The sequence below is a fragment of the Pisolithus orientalis genome (genome assembly GCF_024613125.1).
Source record: "Pisolithus orientalis strain OTSU chromosome Unknown F5J12scaffold_25, whole genome shotgun sequence".
NCBI lineage: Eukaryota > Fungi > Basidiomycota > Agaricomycetes > Boletales > Pisolithaceae > Pisolithus > Pisolithus orientalis.
This window is the reverse complement of record NW_026260806.1, coordinates 254,030-271,291: the sequence shown is the minus strand read 5'-3', so window position 1 is coordinate 271,291 and position 17,262 is coordinate 254,030. Positions and strand designations below refer to the sequence as shown.

General features: G+C 50.3%; 7 protein-coding genes across 7 annotated transcripts; 5 read left to right on the top strand and 2 right to left on the bottom strand.

Moving 5' to 3' along the window:
* Positions 1–484: 484 nt before the first annotated feature.
* On the top strand, positions 485–2,684 carry F5J12DRAFT_950752 (uncharacterized protein; the record flags this gene model as incomplete). The annotated part of the gene is made up of 5 exons (XM_051749799.1): positions 485–695; positions 801–948; positions 1,006–1,478; positions 1,517–1,935; positions 1,999–2,684. The coding sequence occupies 5 exons, from the start codon at positions 485–487 to the stop codon at positions 2,191–2,193; spliced, it is 1,446 nt and encodes a 481-aa protein (XP_051597949.1). The 3' UTR covers positions 2,194–2,684.
* A 53-nt stretch (positions 2,685–2,737) lies between these two features.
* Positions 2,738–5,495, top strand: F5J12DRAFT_845503 (RNA-binding domain-containing protein). Its single transcript, XM_051746315.1, has 11 exons — positions 2,738–3,031; positions 3,089–3,141; positions 3,196–3,499; positions 3,796–3,856; positions 3,907–4,000; positions 4,052–4,213; positions 4,270–4,423; positions 4,477–4,526; positions 4,582–4,914; positions 4,970–5,120; positions 5,175–5,495. Exons 1-11 carry the CDS (start codon positions 2,788–2,790, stop codon positions 5,297–5,299), a joined length of 1,731 nt encoding a protein of 576 aa, XP_051597948.1. The 5' UTR covers positions 2,738–2,787; the 3' UTR covers positions 5,300–5,495.
* Positions 5,496–6,367: 872 nt separating this feature from the next.
* Positions 6,368–7,197, top strand: F5J12DRAFT_724130 (kinase-like domain-containing protein; the record flags this gene model as incomplete). Its single annotated transcript, XM_051741505.1, has 4 exons — positions 6,368–6,529; positions 6,585–6,662; positions 6,712–6,906; positions 6,955–7,197. Coding segments are annotated over 4 exons (678 nt in total), but the record flags the coding sequence as incomplete, so codon positions are not given.
* Positions 7,198–7,812: 615 nt separating this feature from the next.
* On the top strand, positions 7,813–9,071 carry F5J12DRAFT_845489 (uncharacterized protein). The gene is made up of 5 exons (XM_051746314.1): positions 7,813–7,847; positions 7,900–7,933; positions 7,982–8,175; positions 8,232–8,836; positions 8,892–9,071. Exons 2-5 carry the CDS (start codon positions 7,904–7,906, stop codon positions 8,933–8,935), a joined length of 873 nt encoding a protein of 290 aa, XP_051597946.1. The 5' UTR covers positions 7,813–7,847; positions 7,900–7,903; the 3' UTR covers positions 8,936–9,071.
* A 481-nt stretch (positions 9,072–9,552) lies between these two features.
* On the bottom strand, positions 9,553–12,814 carry F5J12DRAFT_928539 (kinase-like domain-containing protein). The gene is made up of 13 exons (XM_051749443.1): positions 12,466–12,814; positions 12,239–12,409; positions 12,107–12,184; positions 11,863–12,057; positions 11,597–11,815; positions 11,469–11,542; positions 11,082–11,353; positions 10,944–11,038; positions 10,849–10,882; positions 10,607–10,793; positions 9,943–10,550; positions 9,662–9,887; positions 9,553–9,608 (listed from the first exon to the last, which is right to left on the bottom strand). The coding sequence occupies exons 1-12, from the start codon at positions 12,718–12,720 to the stop codon at positions 9,844–9,846; spliced, it is 2,232 nt and encodes a 743-aa protein (XP_051597945.1). The 5' UTR covers positions 12,721–12,814; the 3' UTR covers positions 9,553–9,608; positions 9,662–9,843.
* Positions 12,815–13,888: 1,074 nt separating this feature from the next.
* Positions 13,889–15,275, bottom strand: F5J12DRAFT_914305 (uncharacterized protein; the record flags this gene model as incomplete). Its single annotated transcript, XM_051749114.1, has 3 exons — positions 13,889–14,102; positions 14,155–14,326; positions 15,059–15,275. 3 exons carry the CDS (start codon positions 15,273–15,275, stop codon positions 14,087–14,089), a joined length of 405 nt encoding a protein of 134 aa, XP_051597944.1. The 3' UTR covers positions 13,889–14,086.
* An 897-nt stretch (positions 15,276–16,172) lies between these two features.
* F5J12DRAFT_256719 (kinase-like domain-containing protein) lies at positions 16,173–17,257 on the top strand. Its single transcript, XM_051738614.1, has 4 exons — positions 16,173–16,416; positions 16,471–16,642; positions 16,702–16,779; positions 16,836–17,257. The coding sequence occupies exons 2-4, from the start codon at positions 16,583–16,585 to the stop codon at positions 17,076–17,078; spliced, it is 381 nt and encodes a 126-aa protein (XP_051597943.1). The 5' UTR covers positions 16,173–16,416; positions 16,471–16,582; the 3' UTR covers positions 17,079–17,257.
* The last annotated feature ends 5 nt before the right edge of the window (positions 17,258–17,262 follow it).

The following is a 17,262-nucleotide window of genomic DNA, read 5'->3' as shown; positions in this document are numbered from 1 at the left end:
AAACCTTTCCAGCGTTATGAAATATCAATGTCCCAACAACTCGAGACATTCCACGGCCTCCCTAAGCAGATCAGAGGTACAGTTGAAGATGGCCGACTGCTATACGCTCCCCGCAAACGCGACAGTGGTTGGCAGGAAGCGTGGAAGTCGGTACTTATTGGACGTTCTGATTGCGGGTACTGTTTACCCAAAGTCCCGAAAAGCAACCGAGCTTCGCCTTTACATTGATGCTTGTATCATACATATTTTCTACGCAGGACGACGGAGTATACATACCTGTAGACTTTGCAGACAGTATTGATTACCCAGCTCTCTACGGCTCGTGCGACGACGTCCAGGACTCCGGAGTTGTTGGAATCTCGGAGAGGACCAGATTTATGCTAGTATAGTCTGTTACATACAACTCCAAATTCTCTCACTGTATGTCAAAACCTCCACCGTAGCAGGACCACACTAAGAATTGCCGCAACCGCGAACGAAAATAATGCTAGGCTTCTATGAGCTCCAGCTGATAATACTCATATCCGCCTGCCTCCTCTTTCTTCTCGTCGAGCGCCATGTATCCACACGAAAACGAACGGCTGCTTTCAAGGGCCACGACCCAGACAACCTCGAAAATGGAGGGACCACTACACCCGTCAACGCTCTTGCGACCCTCACCAGGCGCTATTTGGTGGTCTACGCAATCGTGATGGGTGAGTTCTTCCCGCCGTGTCCCTTCGTCGCTCAAGGACCTGCAATCTCCCGTCCTTCCCATCCCATCGCTGTGGTTCTGGACCTGTGATCGTGTCAATGTCTAGGCGCCGACTGGCTGCAAGGGCCTTACGTGTATTCGCTCTATCATGAGCAATATGAGCTGCCGGAGCGAATGGTCGCGGTTTTGTTCGTTACAGGCTTTATGAGTGCTGGTCTCACCGCTCCCCTAGTCGGCGTATGGGCAGATCAACAGTGCGTCCTTTTCCGTGATACTCTGACTGTCATATTAACCAACTATATCCACTGAAGTGGACGCAAGAAACTCTGCCTAGTGTTCTGCTTCACATATATCTTCTCGTGCTTCTGCGTAACAATACCGTACCTCCCTGTCTTGTTACTCGGACGCGTTACTGGAGGCATCTCCACTTCGATACTGTTCTCAGTATTTGAATCGTGGTTGGTTTCTGCTGCAAGTTCCTTAACGATCCCTTCCTCCGACCTCTCGATCATCTTTGGACGCGCGACTCTCGTAAATGGATTTGTGGCTACTGCTGCAGGTGTTGTCAGCAATCAACTCGTCTCGCTAACCAATTCCTTTGTCTCGCCTTTCGTGGCAAGTGCAACATTGCTCGTTCTGGCTTATATCGTCATCAAGGCTAGCTGGACAGAAAACTTTGGAGGAGGAGGGGGTACGACAACCGTGGCTAGCAGCGACCCTTTGCAACTCAAGCGCCTCGGCCAGGCCTGGCGGATCGCTTCGCGCTGGCGAGTTTTCTCCCTTAGTATCTCATTCAATGACTGAATAGTGACCATTATGCAGATCCCATGCTGCTGGCGATAGGACTCACACAAACCTGTTTCGAGGGCTCCATGTACCTCTTCGTATTCCTCTGGGTACCTTTCTTGCAGGAGGCGTCTCCTACATTCCCAGCCATACCTCTTCCCCTGGGATACATATTTTCCTCGTTCATGATCTCTATGATGCTCGGGTCCCTTCTCTATACCGTCGTCTGCGCATGGGCTCCGGGCTCGCCGAACGACTCATCGTTGACTATCCACGCAAAACTAAGTAGTATCGTCTGTGCAGTGAGTGGACTCGCCCTCGCTATAAGCGTGCACTCCCCAGAAGAGTCTACGCGATTCTGGGCGTTCTGTGCTTTTGAGGCGTGTGTGGGTGCGTATTACCCTGTGCAGGGTATGCTTCGCGGAACCCTCATCGCCAACGAGCACCGTGCAACGGTATGTCCCACCTTCCCCTTTCTTTTCAATTGTGCACTATACTGACCAAAATGTAAATCCCAGCTCTCCGCTCTATTCCGCGTGCCTCTGAATGTATTTGTCGTGGTATCGCTCCTGACCGGTGTATCCTCCGCTCGACATGCAGTCCTTTCCGCGAGCTCGCTGATGCTTTCTTCTTCGGCGCTCATGACTGCATTTTTCCTTGTTGGGCGAACGGAGGATGTGGTACTATCAGAGCAAAATCTTCGACCTGCATAGGGTTAATATCCTATCGCCATTTTATCCTTGTTGCGGCCTACTCAAGGGACGCGGCGTACGACAGTCAGCGTCCCTTCTCGGCCAGTACTATCAGTCCAACTTCCGCCTACATACCGCTACTACACGTTTGACTCTGCCCGAAGTGAACTCCACTACGAATATGCAGTGCGAGTTTACTTGGTCACAGAGGACATTTTTAATAGACACTAGGAAAAATAGAGATGGGCTTGGATATATGGCTCGTTCTTAACTGTTTATGCTTGTAGATCCTTAGAGATACCCTGAAGAGTATAAGATAGGATGGTATTGTACATACGTACTGAGGAACGTATCTAGCATCAACCGCACTTTGGCAACCCGATCTCTGGCCCCGTGGGGTTGACGATCCCTTTGAAGAAGGAACGGCCCATCTTCTCCCTCGACTATAATTTATTCTCTGGTTTACAGTAAGCAAATCACCAGTGTGGCGGTGTTTAGCTGATATTCAATCTCCGATTCAATCGCGACAATTCGTTGGGTGAGATTTTCCTGTGGAGTTTGTCAGCCCTCCCTTTCTTCCTGTGCACTCCCCTCTGACCTCACTTCTAGCTCACCATGGACGTGGACATGCGCAACAAGGAAGACTTCGACGACAAAAGTGGTGTGGTAAGCGGGAGAGATCGTGACAGAGATCGAGACAGAGATAGGGACCGTGAATTTGACCGTGACAAGGACAGAGACAGAGAAAGAGAGCGGGACAGAGACAGGGACAGAGACCGTGAACGCGACCGAGACCGCGATCGTAGAGATCGTGATAGGGACCGTGAACGGGACAGAGACCGTGAGCGGAGGGACTCGGGTATGCACACGTTGCCCCTCAACAAACTCCTTTTTCTAACTTCTTGCTTATGACTAGGTCGCGGCCGTCGCACTGACCATTGGGAGCCCGAAGAGCGGCGAAATGGAGAGGTTGGTGGTTGATGCATGTCGCAACGTAGAAGTCGGTGTTGATGTTGGACGCAGCGGCGTAAGCGCTCTCGCAGTCGCAGTCGATCGAGGTCTCCTCGTAAACGGTCTGCGTCGCCGCGAGACCGGAGACACACTCGACGTTCCAGGTCGAGATCCCGCTCTCGGAGTCCGTCGAACTCTCGCAGTCGTGACCGCAGGGCCTCGGATCCGTTTGCTCGTTCCCTAGGTGGTCCCATGAATGCCCCTCACGAAGAAGCCGTCGAGTTCGGCAAGATCAGCAAAAGAGAAAACCGGGTTTATGTCGGCAATCTCAGTTACGATGTCAAGTATCGCGACCTAATGGAATTCATGAGGGGAGGTGGGTTGGGGAATCCCAGATTAGACATTTTTTCTTTATGCGAAAGAGGGGGAGAGATGAGGCAATGCCACTCACACGCATCCGCTCTACCGAAGCTCGCTCGTTTCTTGGAGAGAAAGGCAGCTGTAGTTGTTGGCCTGCGAATCGAGTCTGAGCTGATGAGGATGATTGGAGGAGAGTGGCAGTTCGCATTGGCGGCGGTGGCCCCTTTCAATTTTTTTTTCGCTAGTTTTGTGGTTGGATGGTTGGATGATTCGAGAGGATATTGATGGGAGTTTTCTTTCGGGGATTAATAGCTGGAGAGGTTCTCTTCGCCGAAGTACTCGTCACTCCAACTGGTGTCTCCAAGGGCTGCGGGTATGTACGCATCGTTTGCGCGCCGGGGTTGGTGCTAATTTTTCCCTCAGTATCGTCGAATTTGCTTCGCCTGAAGATTCACAAAGAGCCATTCGCGAGCTCTCTGAGGTCCCGCTTCTAGGTCGGCCTGTATTCATTCGTGAGGTATGTGTATGAATGGCCATCTCCCAGCTGAAACCTCATCTATTTGGTCAGGACCGTGAAAATGAATCGCGCTTCGGTGCGACCCCTGTCCCGGGAAAAATTGGTATGGCAATGGCAGGTCAAGGTCTTCACGCGCAGCCCCCTCCTCGCCCTGCACACCACAATTACTTTGGTACCCATCAGAATCCAGGCAATCAGCTTTACGTGGGGAATGTCTGTTCATTTATTCTTTCCCTCACTGTTCGTTGCACTGACAAAGCCAAATTCAGCTGCCTTACCAAGCGGGATGGCAGGACTTAAAAGATTTGTTTAGAGCTGCAGGAAATATCATCCGCGCCGATATCAACATTGGTGCTGATGGTCGCCCGAAGGGGTCGGGTACAGTTGTCTTTGAGACTTCAAAAGATGCCCAACAGGCAATCAGTGCGTTGTTTCAAAGTTTCATACTTCGTTTGACTAATGCACCACTCCACCAGGCATGTACAATGGTTTCGACTGGTACGGGCGCACCTTGGAAGTCCGTGAGGTAAGGAGGGTCCATATTATATTGTTTAAGGTGATTTTACGCCTTTATCTTCCAGGACCGTTACGCTGGCCTCTCTGGCCCGTTCCGTGGCTTTAGAGGCGGCTTCAGAGGCAGTGGCTTCCGTGGCGGCTTCCGAGGTGGTTATCGCGGTGGTTTCCGTGGAGGAGGAGGGGGAGGTTATGCACATGGTCCTGGTCGTGACTTCTCCAGTCAGGACCTGTATGCAGACTACCCCGGCCCCGACTCCGGTCATGGTGGACTCCGCATGGACAACTACGGAGGGTATGGTGGTGGTGGCGGTGGAGGTGGCGGCAGCGCTGGTACTGGTGCTGGCTACATGAGTAGCGGCTACGAGGCCGAGCCCAGCCAGCAAATCATGGTTCGCAACGTAGGTGTTGCGCTGGCGTGTCTTGTAACGGTGCTAACGGGGAGAATTATGTTAGCTTCCATGGTCGACGGCAAACGAGGACCTTGTAGAGTTGTTTGAGACTACAGGGCAGGTCGAACTAGCTGAAATTCTATTCGATGGGACGCGCTCCAAGGGATGTGGTGTCGTCCAGTTCTCGCAGGTCCCAGAAGCCGAGACTGCCATCGGTAGGTGTTGTGCTCAGCTGATTTTAAGGATGCATTCTGATGACAGTTGAAAAGCTAAATTCCAGCACTATATGTATGGTGGTCGTCCTTTGGACGTGCGCTTTAACGATCGCTGGCATACCTTCTCGCCATCGGCTGCCAAGGGTGGTCAAGTTATGCCTATGCAAGCGGATGGTTGAGAGGGCGCGCGTGATACGTAGTGACCAAGGATTGCCTTTATCTTTGTGACATGCTTCTATTCAAAACTGTGCAGATTTCAAGTTGGTGTCTCAGACATTCACACAGAATGATTTTGTTTTGTCTGTTCACGTTCCGACCGCAGGTACGAAAAAATATACACATGTAATGACTTGACCCATGTTCAGCTTTCCACAAGTGAGTCCTGTTACTCAGTGAGTCCCGGAATCCTGTGCCTGGAACTCCGCGGTTGAAATGTTGAACGTTAAAGTGTTGAGTCGTCAGTGACAGCTACAGCGGTGAGACAATTGCCACTCGGCATATTTCGGCACTAGTAATTATATATAAAATGGCGAGTTTGAATAATGAAATCTGACAGCTTGCGTGCTCGAACTTTGGCGCGAATCGTGCGAGAAAGTCGAGCGTTCGAGCGGGCCCGCCTGGCGGGGGGATCGCTGACCCGTGCCCCGGTATCGGATCTCAGACTGTCATTGCAAGCTGCGAGGGTTTTCGATGTGTCCTATGTCCCTCGAGACTTTCACTTATGTTCGCTGAATCGCAGGGACAGTCTGCCAGTTACTAGTCAAGAACACAGTTTGCCAACAGCACTCAGTGAATTTGTCCTTGCCCTACGCCTACACACGCATGAAATGAGAGCGACAAGTCCATTGCAAGCCCCTACACACGTGTGGCCCATGTTCACCGTTGGCGCTCATTTAGCGCGCAACTCTCTCGCTCAACGACCGTCACCGATGGAACAGCATGGCTGCTTACCAGATGCCGCGTATCAACAACAAACGATGGAGCGACCTTCCGTGCTACAGGTGCTCTCTCATCGGGCATCCAGATACAGTATCAATCTCGATGGTCAAATAAATCGCTCATTGAGAAGGGATCCTCTGCGTGGCAGTACCGCCAGTGTATACCACGGTACTTTGGTTCCAGAAGGTACCGAAGTCGCCATAAAAACCTTCCATGGCACAGTGACTGAGGACGAACTCAAGGTACTGACAGAATTTCCGATGTTTTGTCACGGGCCGGCCTGAATCCTTCCTATTCAGCGTGTGTTTCGAGAGGTGCACGTGTGGTCGAAACTGCGTCACGAGAACATCGTTCGCATGCTCGGGATCTCTACACAGTTTGACTACACAATTTCGATAATATCTGAATGGATGCCACTGGGGAATGCACATACGTATGTCCAAAACATAGAAAATGATCCACGACCGCTGGTGAGTCAATAGGGTGTGTCATTTACCTTCGTAGTACTTGACACCCCCCATTTAGCTTGAAGATGTCGCAAGAGGGCTGGACTATCTTCATAGTCATGAGTTGGGTCCAGTAGTCCATGGAGATCTGAAGGGTGTAAGCATGCTTGGTTTATCAATTTTGCAGTTGGCCCACCCCTCGATAGCTGAACGTGCTAGTATCCAGCGATCGCCGGGCGCTACTGAGCGACTTCGGTCTTACGACCCTAAACCTATCCACCTTCAACATGACCGTCGATGCCATCCGCGGAGGTTCGTGCCATTGGATGGCCCCAGAGCTTCTAGATGACTGCCCTGTATCAATGGAAAGTGATGTGTGGGCATTTGGGATGACGACTTTGGTGCGCCCTCCGATTTGTCCAATCGTGTAACATTCATCGTATGGCCAGGAGTTGTTCATTCGAGCAGTGCCTTTCCACGATTGTAATCACGCGGGAAATGTGTTCGGCAGGTTAATGAAGCGGGAACTGCCTCCTCGCCCCACCGAGCAGTCAACACAATTTCGCCTGTCGGATGCATGGTGGGCAATTTGCGCGTCATGCTGGAGATATGATCCTTCTTCCCGCCCTTCAATGAGGGGTATTATAGAGAAGGCCAAGACAGCCATGGTCTGTTTTTATCCCTTCCACTGAATTACGCGTGCCTTGACTGCATGTCGTAGCACCAAGCCTACCCTTCCCCATTGCCACCTGAAACTTCTGTCTCTGCGTACCCAATCTCGGTAGTGGCAGAAAGTCACCTGACACCGTGAGTCAGGATCCCTGGGCACCGACGGATAAGTATACTGACACTACGTATCTATCTGCTTTATACTCCATGCTATCATCGCTCGTCTGAACTTCCGCTGCCCCTCCTTAACAGGCAGACGCTGGATTTTGAGGTCACGGGAAGCGACGTTTCGAGAGGCCAGCTATCGGAAGGCCACAGTTTGATGAAGACTGCTCTGCAAGACCTAGCTGCTGACGCCGGCATGTCCCCTTCCGTGTCTTTTACAAGTAAACCAAGCACTCAACAAAAATCAGCTCTGAGTGATAAGTATGTGACACACGCTCCACCCAGAGCTGAGAACGATTCTGTCGAGTCGAAGCGAGACAACACAGAGGACGATGTTCGGCCAACGCGTGATATTGAGACAACAGGTGCGTGTTGGATCTTGGCTCTTATCCCGAATGACCCATTTCTCACCAGGATTGCCTCCGCGCTTCAGGGGTCATATGACATTGGAGAAAGAACCTCTGTCGGACGATATACGAGACACAGACACGAGGGACATTATAGTTGCGTGAGTAGTCTGTCGTGTTTGTAGCAACTTGGTCACTGTCTTTAACTGTCAGGTTAATGGGACCAACTGGTTCTGGGAAAAGTTCGGTGAGCTCCTCACGGAATATGTATTTAACATAAGCTGACTAGGTGTAGTTCATAGACAAAGCCACGGGGTGCACGGGTGCGGGTGTTGGACATGATTTAACGTCGTGCACAAGTGAGATCAAGGTCACAAGATGTGTGGTTGAACAATCCAACGTAGTTCTGGTAGACACTCCCGGGTTCGATGGTACAATGAAATCCAACTTGAAGGTCCTGGATATGATTTCCGACTGGCTGAACACAGAGTAAGCATTCCCGATATTCCAATTATACATGCTGTGAATTCTCAGCATCCGCTAAGATACCAGACCGGGGCCACGCTTTCGGCCCTTCTTTACTTTCATCGCATATCGGACAACCGAATGGCTGGGCTCCCATTGGGGACTCTTCGAATCTTCCGAAAGCTGTACGGAGAAAGTTCCATGCAGGATGTTACCCTGGTCACTACGATGTGGGATGAAGTGGAAGACGACGTTGGCCAGCAGCGGCTGGCGGAGCTCAAGGAGAGTTATTGGAAGATGATGATATCGCAAGGTGCTATGTCGTTTGAGCATATGAACACCCAAGCATCAGCCATGCAGTTACTTGTATCCATTGTCCACCGGAAGAGGGTGCAAGAAGGAGTCCTGCTGCAACAGGAGATTTCGGATTTGAAGTTGGAGTTGCGGGAGATTGCCACTGGGCCGGCACTGTGCTCTCATCTGGAAGACCTCGCAAGGAGGCAGATGGAGGCGCTTCGAAGAATCGAAGTTGCACGCAAGGGAGCAGACGAGAAGACCTTCCTAGACCTCTGCAAAGAATATGCTCAAGTGAAGTCTCAACTCAACGCTGCTTTGGTCGAGGCGCGAGCGTTGAGGATGCCGCCCCGAAATACCCTGAGCAAAGGTATCCGCATAGTATGGAGAAGTGAGTTAATTACTGCTCCTTTTCCTGTCGCGTGGACTTATGTATTTTTTTGCAGTGATTGGGGGTGAGAAGATGGTGAAGGGTCGAAGATCCATGTGATGAGATGGGTGGATTCATGATATTTATTTTCCTTTGTCACTTTCGATTCCTACCTCACGTTCTTACATAAGTGCTATTTCCCATTCCACTCCATTGACTGACTTCGAGTTGTTGCATTCCATCAAGATCTCCGAACCGGATTGACGTTAGGAGCGATGAAATAATAAGATTGGAGCGCATGCTCTCGGCAGAGCTGGCTCACCGAATTCCAATAGCATCACCCGAGTGCAATGGGTCCTTGTCAGCCGGGGGAGTAGTGCCACCTTCTTGGCCCTTTACTTTGATACTTGCAAGTTTTCACAGTACCCCGTCACTTGGACAAGGACAGAGCACTAGGTCAGTCATCGTCTTCCATTTCCCCTTTGACCCTTGGCGGCCTTGTGTCTGCTGCCGGTCCACCCCTCTTTGTCATTACCATTAGCACAATATATCCCCACTGCTGCAGTCCAAGTGCAGGTGCTGGCCGCAGCTTGTGCATGCAAGCAGACAAACATGTGCGATGGAGTATGCACTTTGGTCACTTTACTTTATTGCACCTCATAAATAAGGTATATGAGTTGTTGGCCCTGGAGGTTGGAAGAGTAGTGCACAAATGTCTTCCTCATTTCTGCCCTATACTGATGTCTTTTTCCTCCTCTGCTTATATGAATGATGTTGCAAGAATTCAGGGTATCTTTTGCGAATCAGCCTTTACTACAAAATGGTCCTGGCTCCTTATTGCCTTACCCTATGGTTGTGTATTCCACTCAGCACTTGCACTGACACTGCATTTATTCCCGTGAGGATCCTGGGTGTATTTGTATTTGTGCATTCACAGGTGTCACTAGTATGTCAGGAACACTTAAGAACATGAGGTAGGAATCACAGATGAAAAAGGAAAAATAAATATCATGAATCTGCCCGTGTCATCACATGGATCTTCGACCCTTCGTTGTCTTCTCACCCCCAGTTTCTACAAGACATGTAGAAGTTCACGTAGGCAGGAAGGGGAGGGGTAATTGACTCACTTCTCCATCCTGTGCGAATGCTTTTGTTTGAGCGTTGCTTGACCGACATCTTCAGTAATCGCGCCTCGGTCAAAGCAGAGGTTAGTTGAGCGTTCATCTGGGTATATTCTTTCCAGAGGTCTTGGATGGCCTTCTCGTCTGTCCCCTTGCTCCCAGCTTGGATTTTTCGGAGCGCTTCCATCCGCATCGCTGCGAGGCCTTCCAAAGTACAACACAATACCTGCCCGGCAGCAGTCTCCCGCAATTCCAACCCCATTTCTGAAATCTCTTCTTGCAACCGTATTCCTTCTTGCTTCCTCTCTTGGCATTCAATGGCTTTAAGTAACTGCATGGCTGATGCTTGCGTATTCATATACTCGAATGTTGTAGACCCTCCGGACGTCATCACCTTCCAATAACCGTCCTTGAGCTTCATCAGCCTCTGCTGGCCAACATCCTCTTCCACTTCATCCCACATTGTAGTGACCAGGACGACTTTGGGCATGGCATTTTTTCCGCACAACTTTTGGAAGACTCGCAGGTTCTTCAGTGGGGTTCTAGCTGGCATGTGATTGTCCGTTATGCGATGAAAGTAGAGAATGGCTGCAAGCGTGGTCCCCTTCCGGTATCTTAATGGATCCTTGGGGTTCATAGCACATAAAATAAGAATATAGGAGACACTTACTCCTTGTTCAGCCAATCAGATATCATCTCCAGGACATTCAAGTCGGCTTTTGTCGTACCATCGGACCCGGGAGTGTCTACCAAAACCATGCTGGATTCTTCAAGTGTACATCTAGTGGCTTTGACTTCACTTGTATGAGAAGTTAGATCGTGCCCCACGCCGACACCCCTATGCCCTGTAACTTTGTCTATGAACTACCCCTAGTTGGCTTATGTTAAACATATATTCCACAAGGAGCTCACCGAACTTTTCCCTGAACCGGTTGGTCCCATCAACCTGGAATTTAAAGGCGGGTGAGGAGATGTTACAAGACATGACACGTTGCTCACGCAATTACAATGTCCTCCCTACATGCTTCCGCAATTCCTTGGGATTCATTTTTGAATGTCAGAGGTGAAGGTGTCATCTGGCTCCTGAAGCTCACTGGCAACCCTGGTGAGAATTAGGTCTTGCAGAAACACGGGCAACACTTAACTCGCAGCTGTTGACAGAAAATCATCCTTGAGGTTGTTTTGATTCATGTTGACAGAATCGTTCTTGTCAGCTGTGGGCGGAGCTGATAGTATACACTTATCATTTTCTGACATGACAGGAGGTTGGGAAACGAGACATGTGAAAAACTCAGTGCTGAGAGCGGACATGGTAGTGTGGGCAGCAGAAGCTGGGTACTCCAGTGCAGTCCTCATCAACACGGTGCTTTCTGACACGTGGTCTGTCGCAGTATCACTTTCGATGACCTCAAGATTCCTGTCAAGAGAGGTAGTGAAAATTCAGACAAGTAACGATGACAGAGGAGCATAAAGCAGGCAGACACGTCGAGTTAGTATACTGATGTACCAGTCCACTGGGGTTTCTGACTTACCGTGGTATCAGGAGACTTTTTGCCACTTTCGAGGCAGGAGTTTCAGGTGGCATTAAGGCTGGCCCAGCTTGGGACTGCAAAAGCGCAGTCAAAACACAGATAATTTAGCCGAAGGGTTGAGTACAAACGATGGCAGCCTTGACATTCTCTGTGATATTCTTCATAGTAGGACGTGATGAAGGATCAGACCTCCAGCACGCCATGCAAATCTCCCACCATGCATCCGACAAGCGAAATTGTGTTGACTCCTGAGCAGGGCGAGGCGGTAGTTTCCCATTCATTAACTTACCGAACACATTTGCGGGAGATGAACAATCACGGAAAGGTACCGCTCTAGTGAACAACTCCTAGACATATAATGAGTACCACGGGAAGGGCATATCAGACGACCTACCAGAATCGTCATCCCAAATGCCCAAACGTCGCTCGCCACTGACAGGGGGCAACCACTCAGAAGCTCTGGGGCCATCCAATGGCACGAGCCTCCGCAGACGCCGTCGATGGACATGCTGAACGTGGATATGTTTAGGGTGGAAAGACCGAAGTCGCTCAGTAGCGCCCGGTGATCACTAGACACCAGCACGTTGAGCTATCAGAGGATGGGTCAACTACGAACACTGTAAATCAAGCACACTTACCCCCTTCAGATCGCCATGGACTACTGGACCCAACTCATGACTATGGATATAGTCGAGTCCGCTTGCGACGTCTTCGAGCTAAACAAGTATGTCAGGTAACGCGAAAGTAAACGACACACCCATTTGGCTCACCAGCGGCCGCGGATCATTCTCCGTATTTTGGACATAAGTATTCGCGTTCCCCAATGGCATCCATTCAGATATGATCGAAAGTGTGGAATCGAATTCTGTAGAGATCCCGAGCAGGGGAACAATGTTCTCGTGACGCAGCTTCGACCATATATGCACCTCCCGAAATAAACGCTGAATGAGAAACACTCAGATCGAGCTGTGACGAACATCAAGAATTCTGCCGGTACCTTCAAGTCAGCCTCACTCCCCGACAGTGTGCAACGGAAGGTTTTGATTGCTACTTCGGTGCCGTCGGGAATCAAAGTACCTTGGTATACGATGGCAGTACTACCGCGCTGAGGGAGCCTTCCCAAGGTGCGATTGATCCGACCGTTGAGATTGATGCTGTATCGGGATGCCCGTTCAGAAAGCTTGTGCAACACGGGGGATAGTTCCACCGCTTGTTGTAAGGAAGGATAGGCTGCTCCATCGGTGACAGTCATCGAGCAAGAGAGTTACACACGCTAGGTGCTGCCTACTCATGTTAAGTATTAGCTGCGGTAGCACGACATGCATGCCGCGCGTGTGGGACATGCGACTCAGTGCGTGCACGCAATGTCGTCAACCTTGCCACATCGTATACCCGATGCAACTCGGGCACACTTATTGCTCAGATCCTGGAATAATGTTACATGTGAAGTAGTGTCATGAAGGCAACATGTTAAATCTGACAAGCATACGTTACAACCCAACACACTGCAGCCGTCGTGAGACGTACCTCTGAGTCGTTATTAGACGTCAGAGGTGCATTCTAATGTGTTCAGTTAAAGCATATGGAGAAGGACATCACCTCGTCTTAGGAATCAAAGTTTGTACAGGCGCGCTGACGACTAGGCAGATGATGAGCAGGATTGGCTTGGAAATTGAGATGGCAACTTCGGTAGGAATATAGGACAACGAAGTGACCCCCTCATCTAGCATCAGCAAACTGCACGAAACATTCATCATATGGCTAGGGTCTGTTCACTTGAGCAGTGCCCTCCCGTGATCGTCGACATAATTCGGGAGATCATTGCAGGGGAAACTGTCACCCCGCTCTACTGACGAACCAACAATTCCTCTGGACAGATGTGTGGTGGGAGATTGCACATCGTGCAGGGGACATGGTTCTTTATCGCGTCCCACAATGAAGGATATCATAGAGAAAGTCAAGGCTGCCGTCGTCTGTACTTGGACACGTCGCTGAGTTCTCCAGATGGAGCTCTCTTCTCTGCTGTACGAGCTCTCTGATCACACAGTACCACTCTCAACAGTAGAATCAGTCACACCTTAGGAAGCAATCCTCCGTGCGGCGGCACCACCAGTGTATACCATGGTATCTTGATCCCAGGCGGTCTCGAAGTGGCAATTAAAGCCTTTCATAGCAGACTGTCGCGAGAGGCTGAATTGAAGGTACTGGCAGGATTCTGGACATGCCGCCAGGTGCGGCACCGACCTTGCTTGCAGGAAGAAATTGATGTAGTAGGTACTTGAGTGCAGTTGTATTGTGAGACACAATCGCCAACGTTGGATGTGATCGGTGTCTGTAATTTTTCAAGTGACAGGCGAACGGCCCTGGTTGCATAGGGGGGATGTCGTCGAACTCGTCAGAGTTATTTACACTTTAGACGATGCACGTATGTTGGATTTTGATTAGGTATGTTGTACTACTCGGCATGTCAGATTTGAAGATGCGTTATTGGGACCGTTGATAGTGAGGTGTCTCATGCGGAGAGGTAATGTATGAAAATTATTGAACCCGTTGGCCATGGATGCATGCAGAGGCCATAGTCGTGCTAGAAACCGACATTCTAGTTGAAGATACATCGGCTAAACTACAGCCCGTCTGCGACAACGAGGTTAGCCAGGCAGATAAGGGTGTAATCACGAGGTCAGACCTTGGGGAGGGTGGAGCGTCAGGTAGAGACAAGTCGGCAAGGGGACGAGTATAGTTGGGGTATGTCGGCTCCGACTTCGTCATGAAAGCGAATGGAGGTGAGAAGAGGATTGCTTGATTGGTTGTGGAATCGCCAAAGAGAGGTGGAGCGTTAAAACTCTCGGGCATCGTAGCTACGATGGCGTCAGTTACGAATAACAAGCAGCGTCGTCGTGAATGGGTGCACCGTCATCGGAGACGGCGATACTGACCAGTACTTTCGACCAACAAAGATGCATGACTAAAAGCTGGCCCCGTCTAGCTTCCCAAACCACTCTCTAGCTGTCTCTCAAGAACATCTGAGCCATTCGTCAGGAAGAAGCGTTCGGAGGTGGCTGGGAAACATATTGCGACTGAAACCGTTAGGCGGGAAGAAGCGCGTAAACCAAAGGTGGCTGGTTTGGATATCAAGGAACCTGAGAAGGTCGACAGGGAGTTAAGAGGAAGGATTGCTGGACCAGGCTAAGGAAAGATGTTTGGACTCTGGAGTGGTGTTGTTCAACGCTGGTGTTTAGCCGATTCCTCATCGCGGCCACCGACGTTGGTGGGGTGCAAGGTTCCTATGATATCTCAGTCCAAACTCCAGCGACTAGTCGTAGTCAATCGTAGTTCGCTCAACTAAACAAGTCAGTAAGTAAATGTTTATTATGGTGCGAGACTGGAATTGTGTACTTTGCTGATACGAATGATCAACTTGTTCCAAGTACTGATTGTCAACGTGACGTTTCAAAATTTCAACACCGAACCCTCCTTCTCGTGACCTTGGGCATGGGATTCAAATAGATACTGTACCTGTGCTGCACCGGAACAGTTTTCTAATGTTTCTGATATCTTCCTTATCACAAGGTCGTGGCCGTCGCACTGACCATTGAGAGCCCGAAGAGCAACGAAATGGAGAGGCTGATGGTTGATGCATGTCGCAACGTAGAAGTCGGTGTTGACGTTGGACGCAGTGGCGTAAGCACTCTCGCAGTCGTAATCGATCGAGGTCACCTCGTAGACGATCTGCGTCGTCGTGATACCGAGGTCACACTCGTTGTTCCAGGTCGCGGTCCCGCTTTCGTAGTCATGACCGCAGACCATCGGATCCGTTTGCTCATGAATGCCCTTCACTAATGTCGGCAATCTCAGTTACGATGTCAAGTACCGCGATCCAATGGGATTAATGAGGGGAGGTAGGTTGGGGAATCCTAGATTAGACATTTTTTTCGTTATGCGAAGGAGGGGGAGAGATGAGGCAATGCTACGCACACGCATCCGCTCCACGCCTGCTCGTTTCTTCGAGAGAAAGGCATCTGTAGTCGTTGGCCTGCGAATCGAGTCTGAGTTGATGAAGATGATTGGATCCAGGAGTGGCAGTTGGTGGTGGCGGCGGTGGCCCCTTGCAATTTTTTCGCTGGTGTTCGGGTTGGATGGTTGGAATGATTTGAGAGGATATTGATGGGTGTTTTCTTTCGGGGATTAATAGCTGGAGAGGTTCTCTTCGCCGAAGTACTCGTCACTCCAACTGGGGTCTCCAAGGGTTGCGGGTATATATACCACGTTTGTGCGCTGGTCTTTGGTGCTAACTTTTCCCCAGCATCGTCACCGAATCTGCTTCGCCTGAAGATGCGAGGAGAGCCATCCATCAGCAAATCGAGCTTACGGCTTTTAGCAGCTGCGATGTACGACAGTATCGGATCTCAGGCTGTCGTTGCAAATTGGGACCATTTTCGAGTCTCGACGTTGTCTGAGTACGTCACCCGAGACCTTCACAGTGCCCTATCACCTACGGTTGTGTAGCTCATTGGACCAACAATTCACTCCAGAGACTAAACAACATTGTCTAATTAGATCATTCCACCAACAGCACTCAGGGAATGCGACCTTGTCCACTGCCATCGGCGGTAGCCAAGGCACCGCTATCTTTACGGCATAAACTCAACGTTCCTGTGCAGACCTAGCGTGTAACTCATTCTTGCTCAGCGACCGTCATCGATGGAGCGGGATTGTTCCTTGCCAGATACCACGCATCAAAAAGCAATGATGGAGCTACTAGAAGCTCTCTGATCGGGCATCTAGATTCAGTATCAATCTCGGCGGTCGAGTCAGTCGCTCCATGGGGAGGAATCCTCTGCGCGGTGGTACTGCTTGTGTATACCACGGTACACTGTTCCCGGATGGAACCGAAGTGGCGATCAAAACCTTCCATAGCACAGCGTCTGGGAATGACGATGAATTGAAGGTGCAGGATTTCCGATGGCCTCATCACGCTTCGAGCTGAGTCGTTCCCATTTAGCATATCTTTCGAGAGGTGCATACATGGTCAAAGTTGCGCCACGAAAACATCGTCCGCATGCTCGGGATCTGTACAGAATTTGGATTGCACAGTTTCGATAGTATCTGAATGGATGTCACTGGGAAACGCGTACACTTATGTCCAAGCTACAGAGAATGATCCACGGCCGCTTGTGAGACGAAGTGTGTGTTATTCACTTTGCACGCTGCTTGACATACTTTTTTTTTATAGCTCGAAGACATTGCGAGCGGACTGTACTATCTTCATAGTCATGATTTGGGCCCAGTAATCCATGGAGATCTGAAAGGCGTAAGTGTGCTCGGTTTACGGTTACCTTTACCTCTAGTTGACATCTGCTTCCTTAGCCGAATGTACTGGTGTCCAGTGATCGCCGGGCGCTGCTGACTGACTTCGGCCTTGCAACCCTAAACGTCTCTACCTTCAACATGACTGTCGATGCCATCCGCGGAGGCTCGTGCCATTGGATGGCCCCAGAGCTTCTAGATGACTGCCCTGCGTCAATAAAAAGCGACGTGTGGGCATTCGGGATGACGACTCTGGTGATCCTCTTGGTTTGTTCTTTCGAACAGCATTTATTCTATTCCTAGGAGTTGTTCACTCGAGCAGTACCCTTTTTCCGATTGCCGCAATCCAGGAACTGTGTTCGTCAGGATAATAAACTACGAATTACCACCCCATCCTGGCGAGGAGCTAACGCAATTTCGCCTGACAGACGCGTGGTGGGAGATTTGCACCTCATGCTGGGGACGTGATCCTTCGTCACGTCCCACA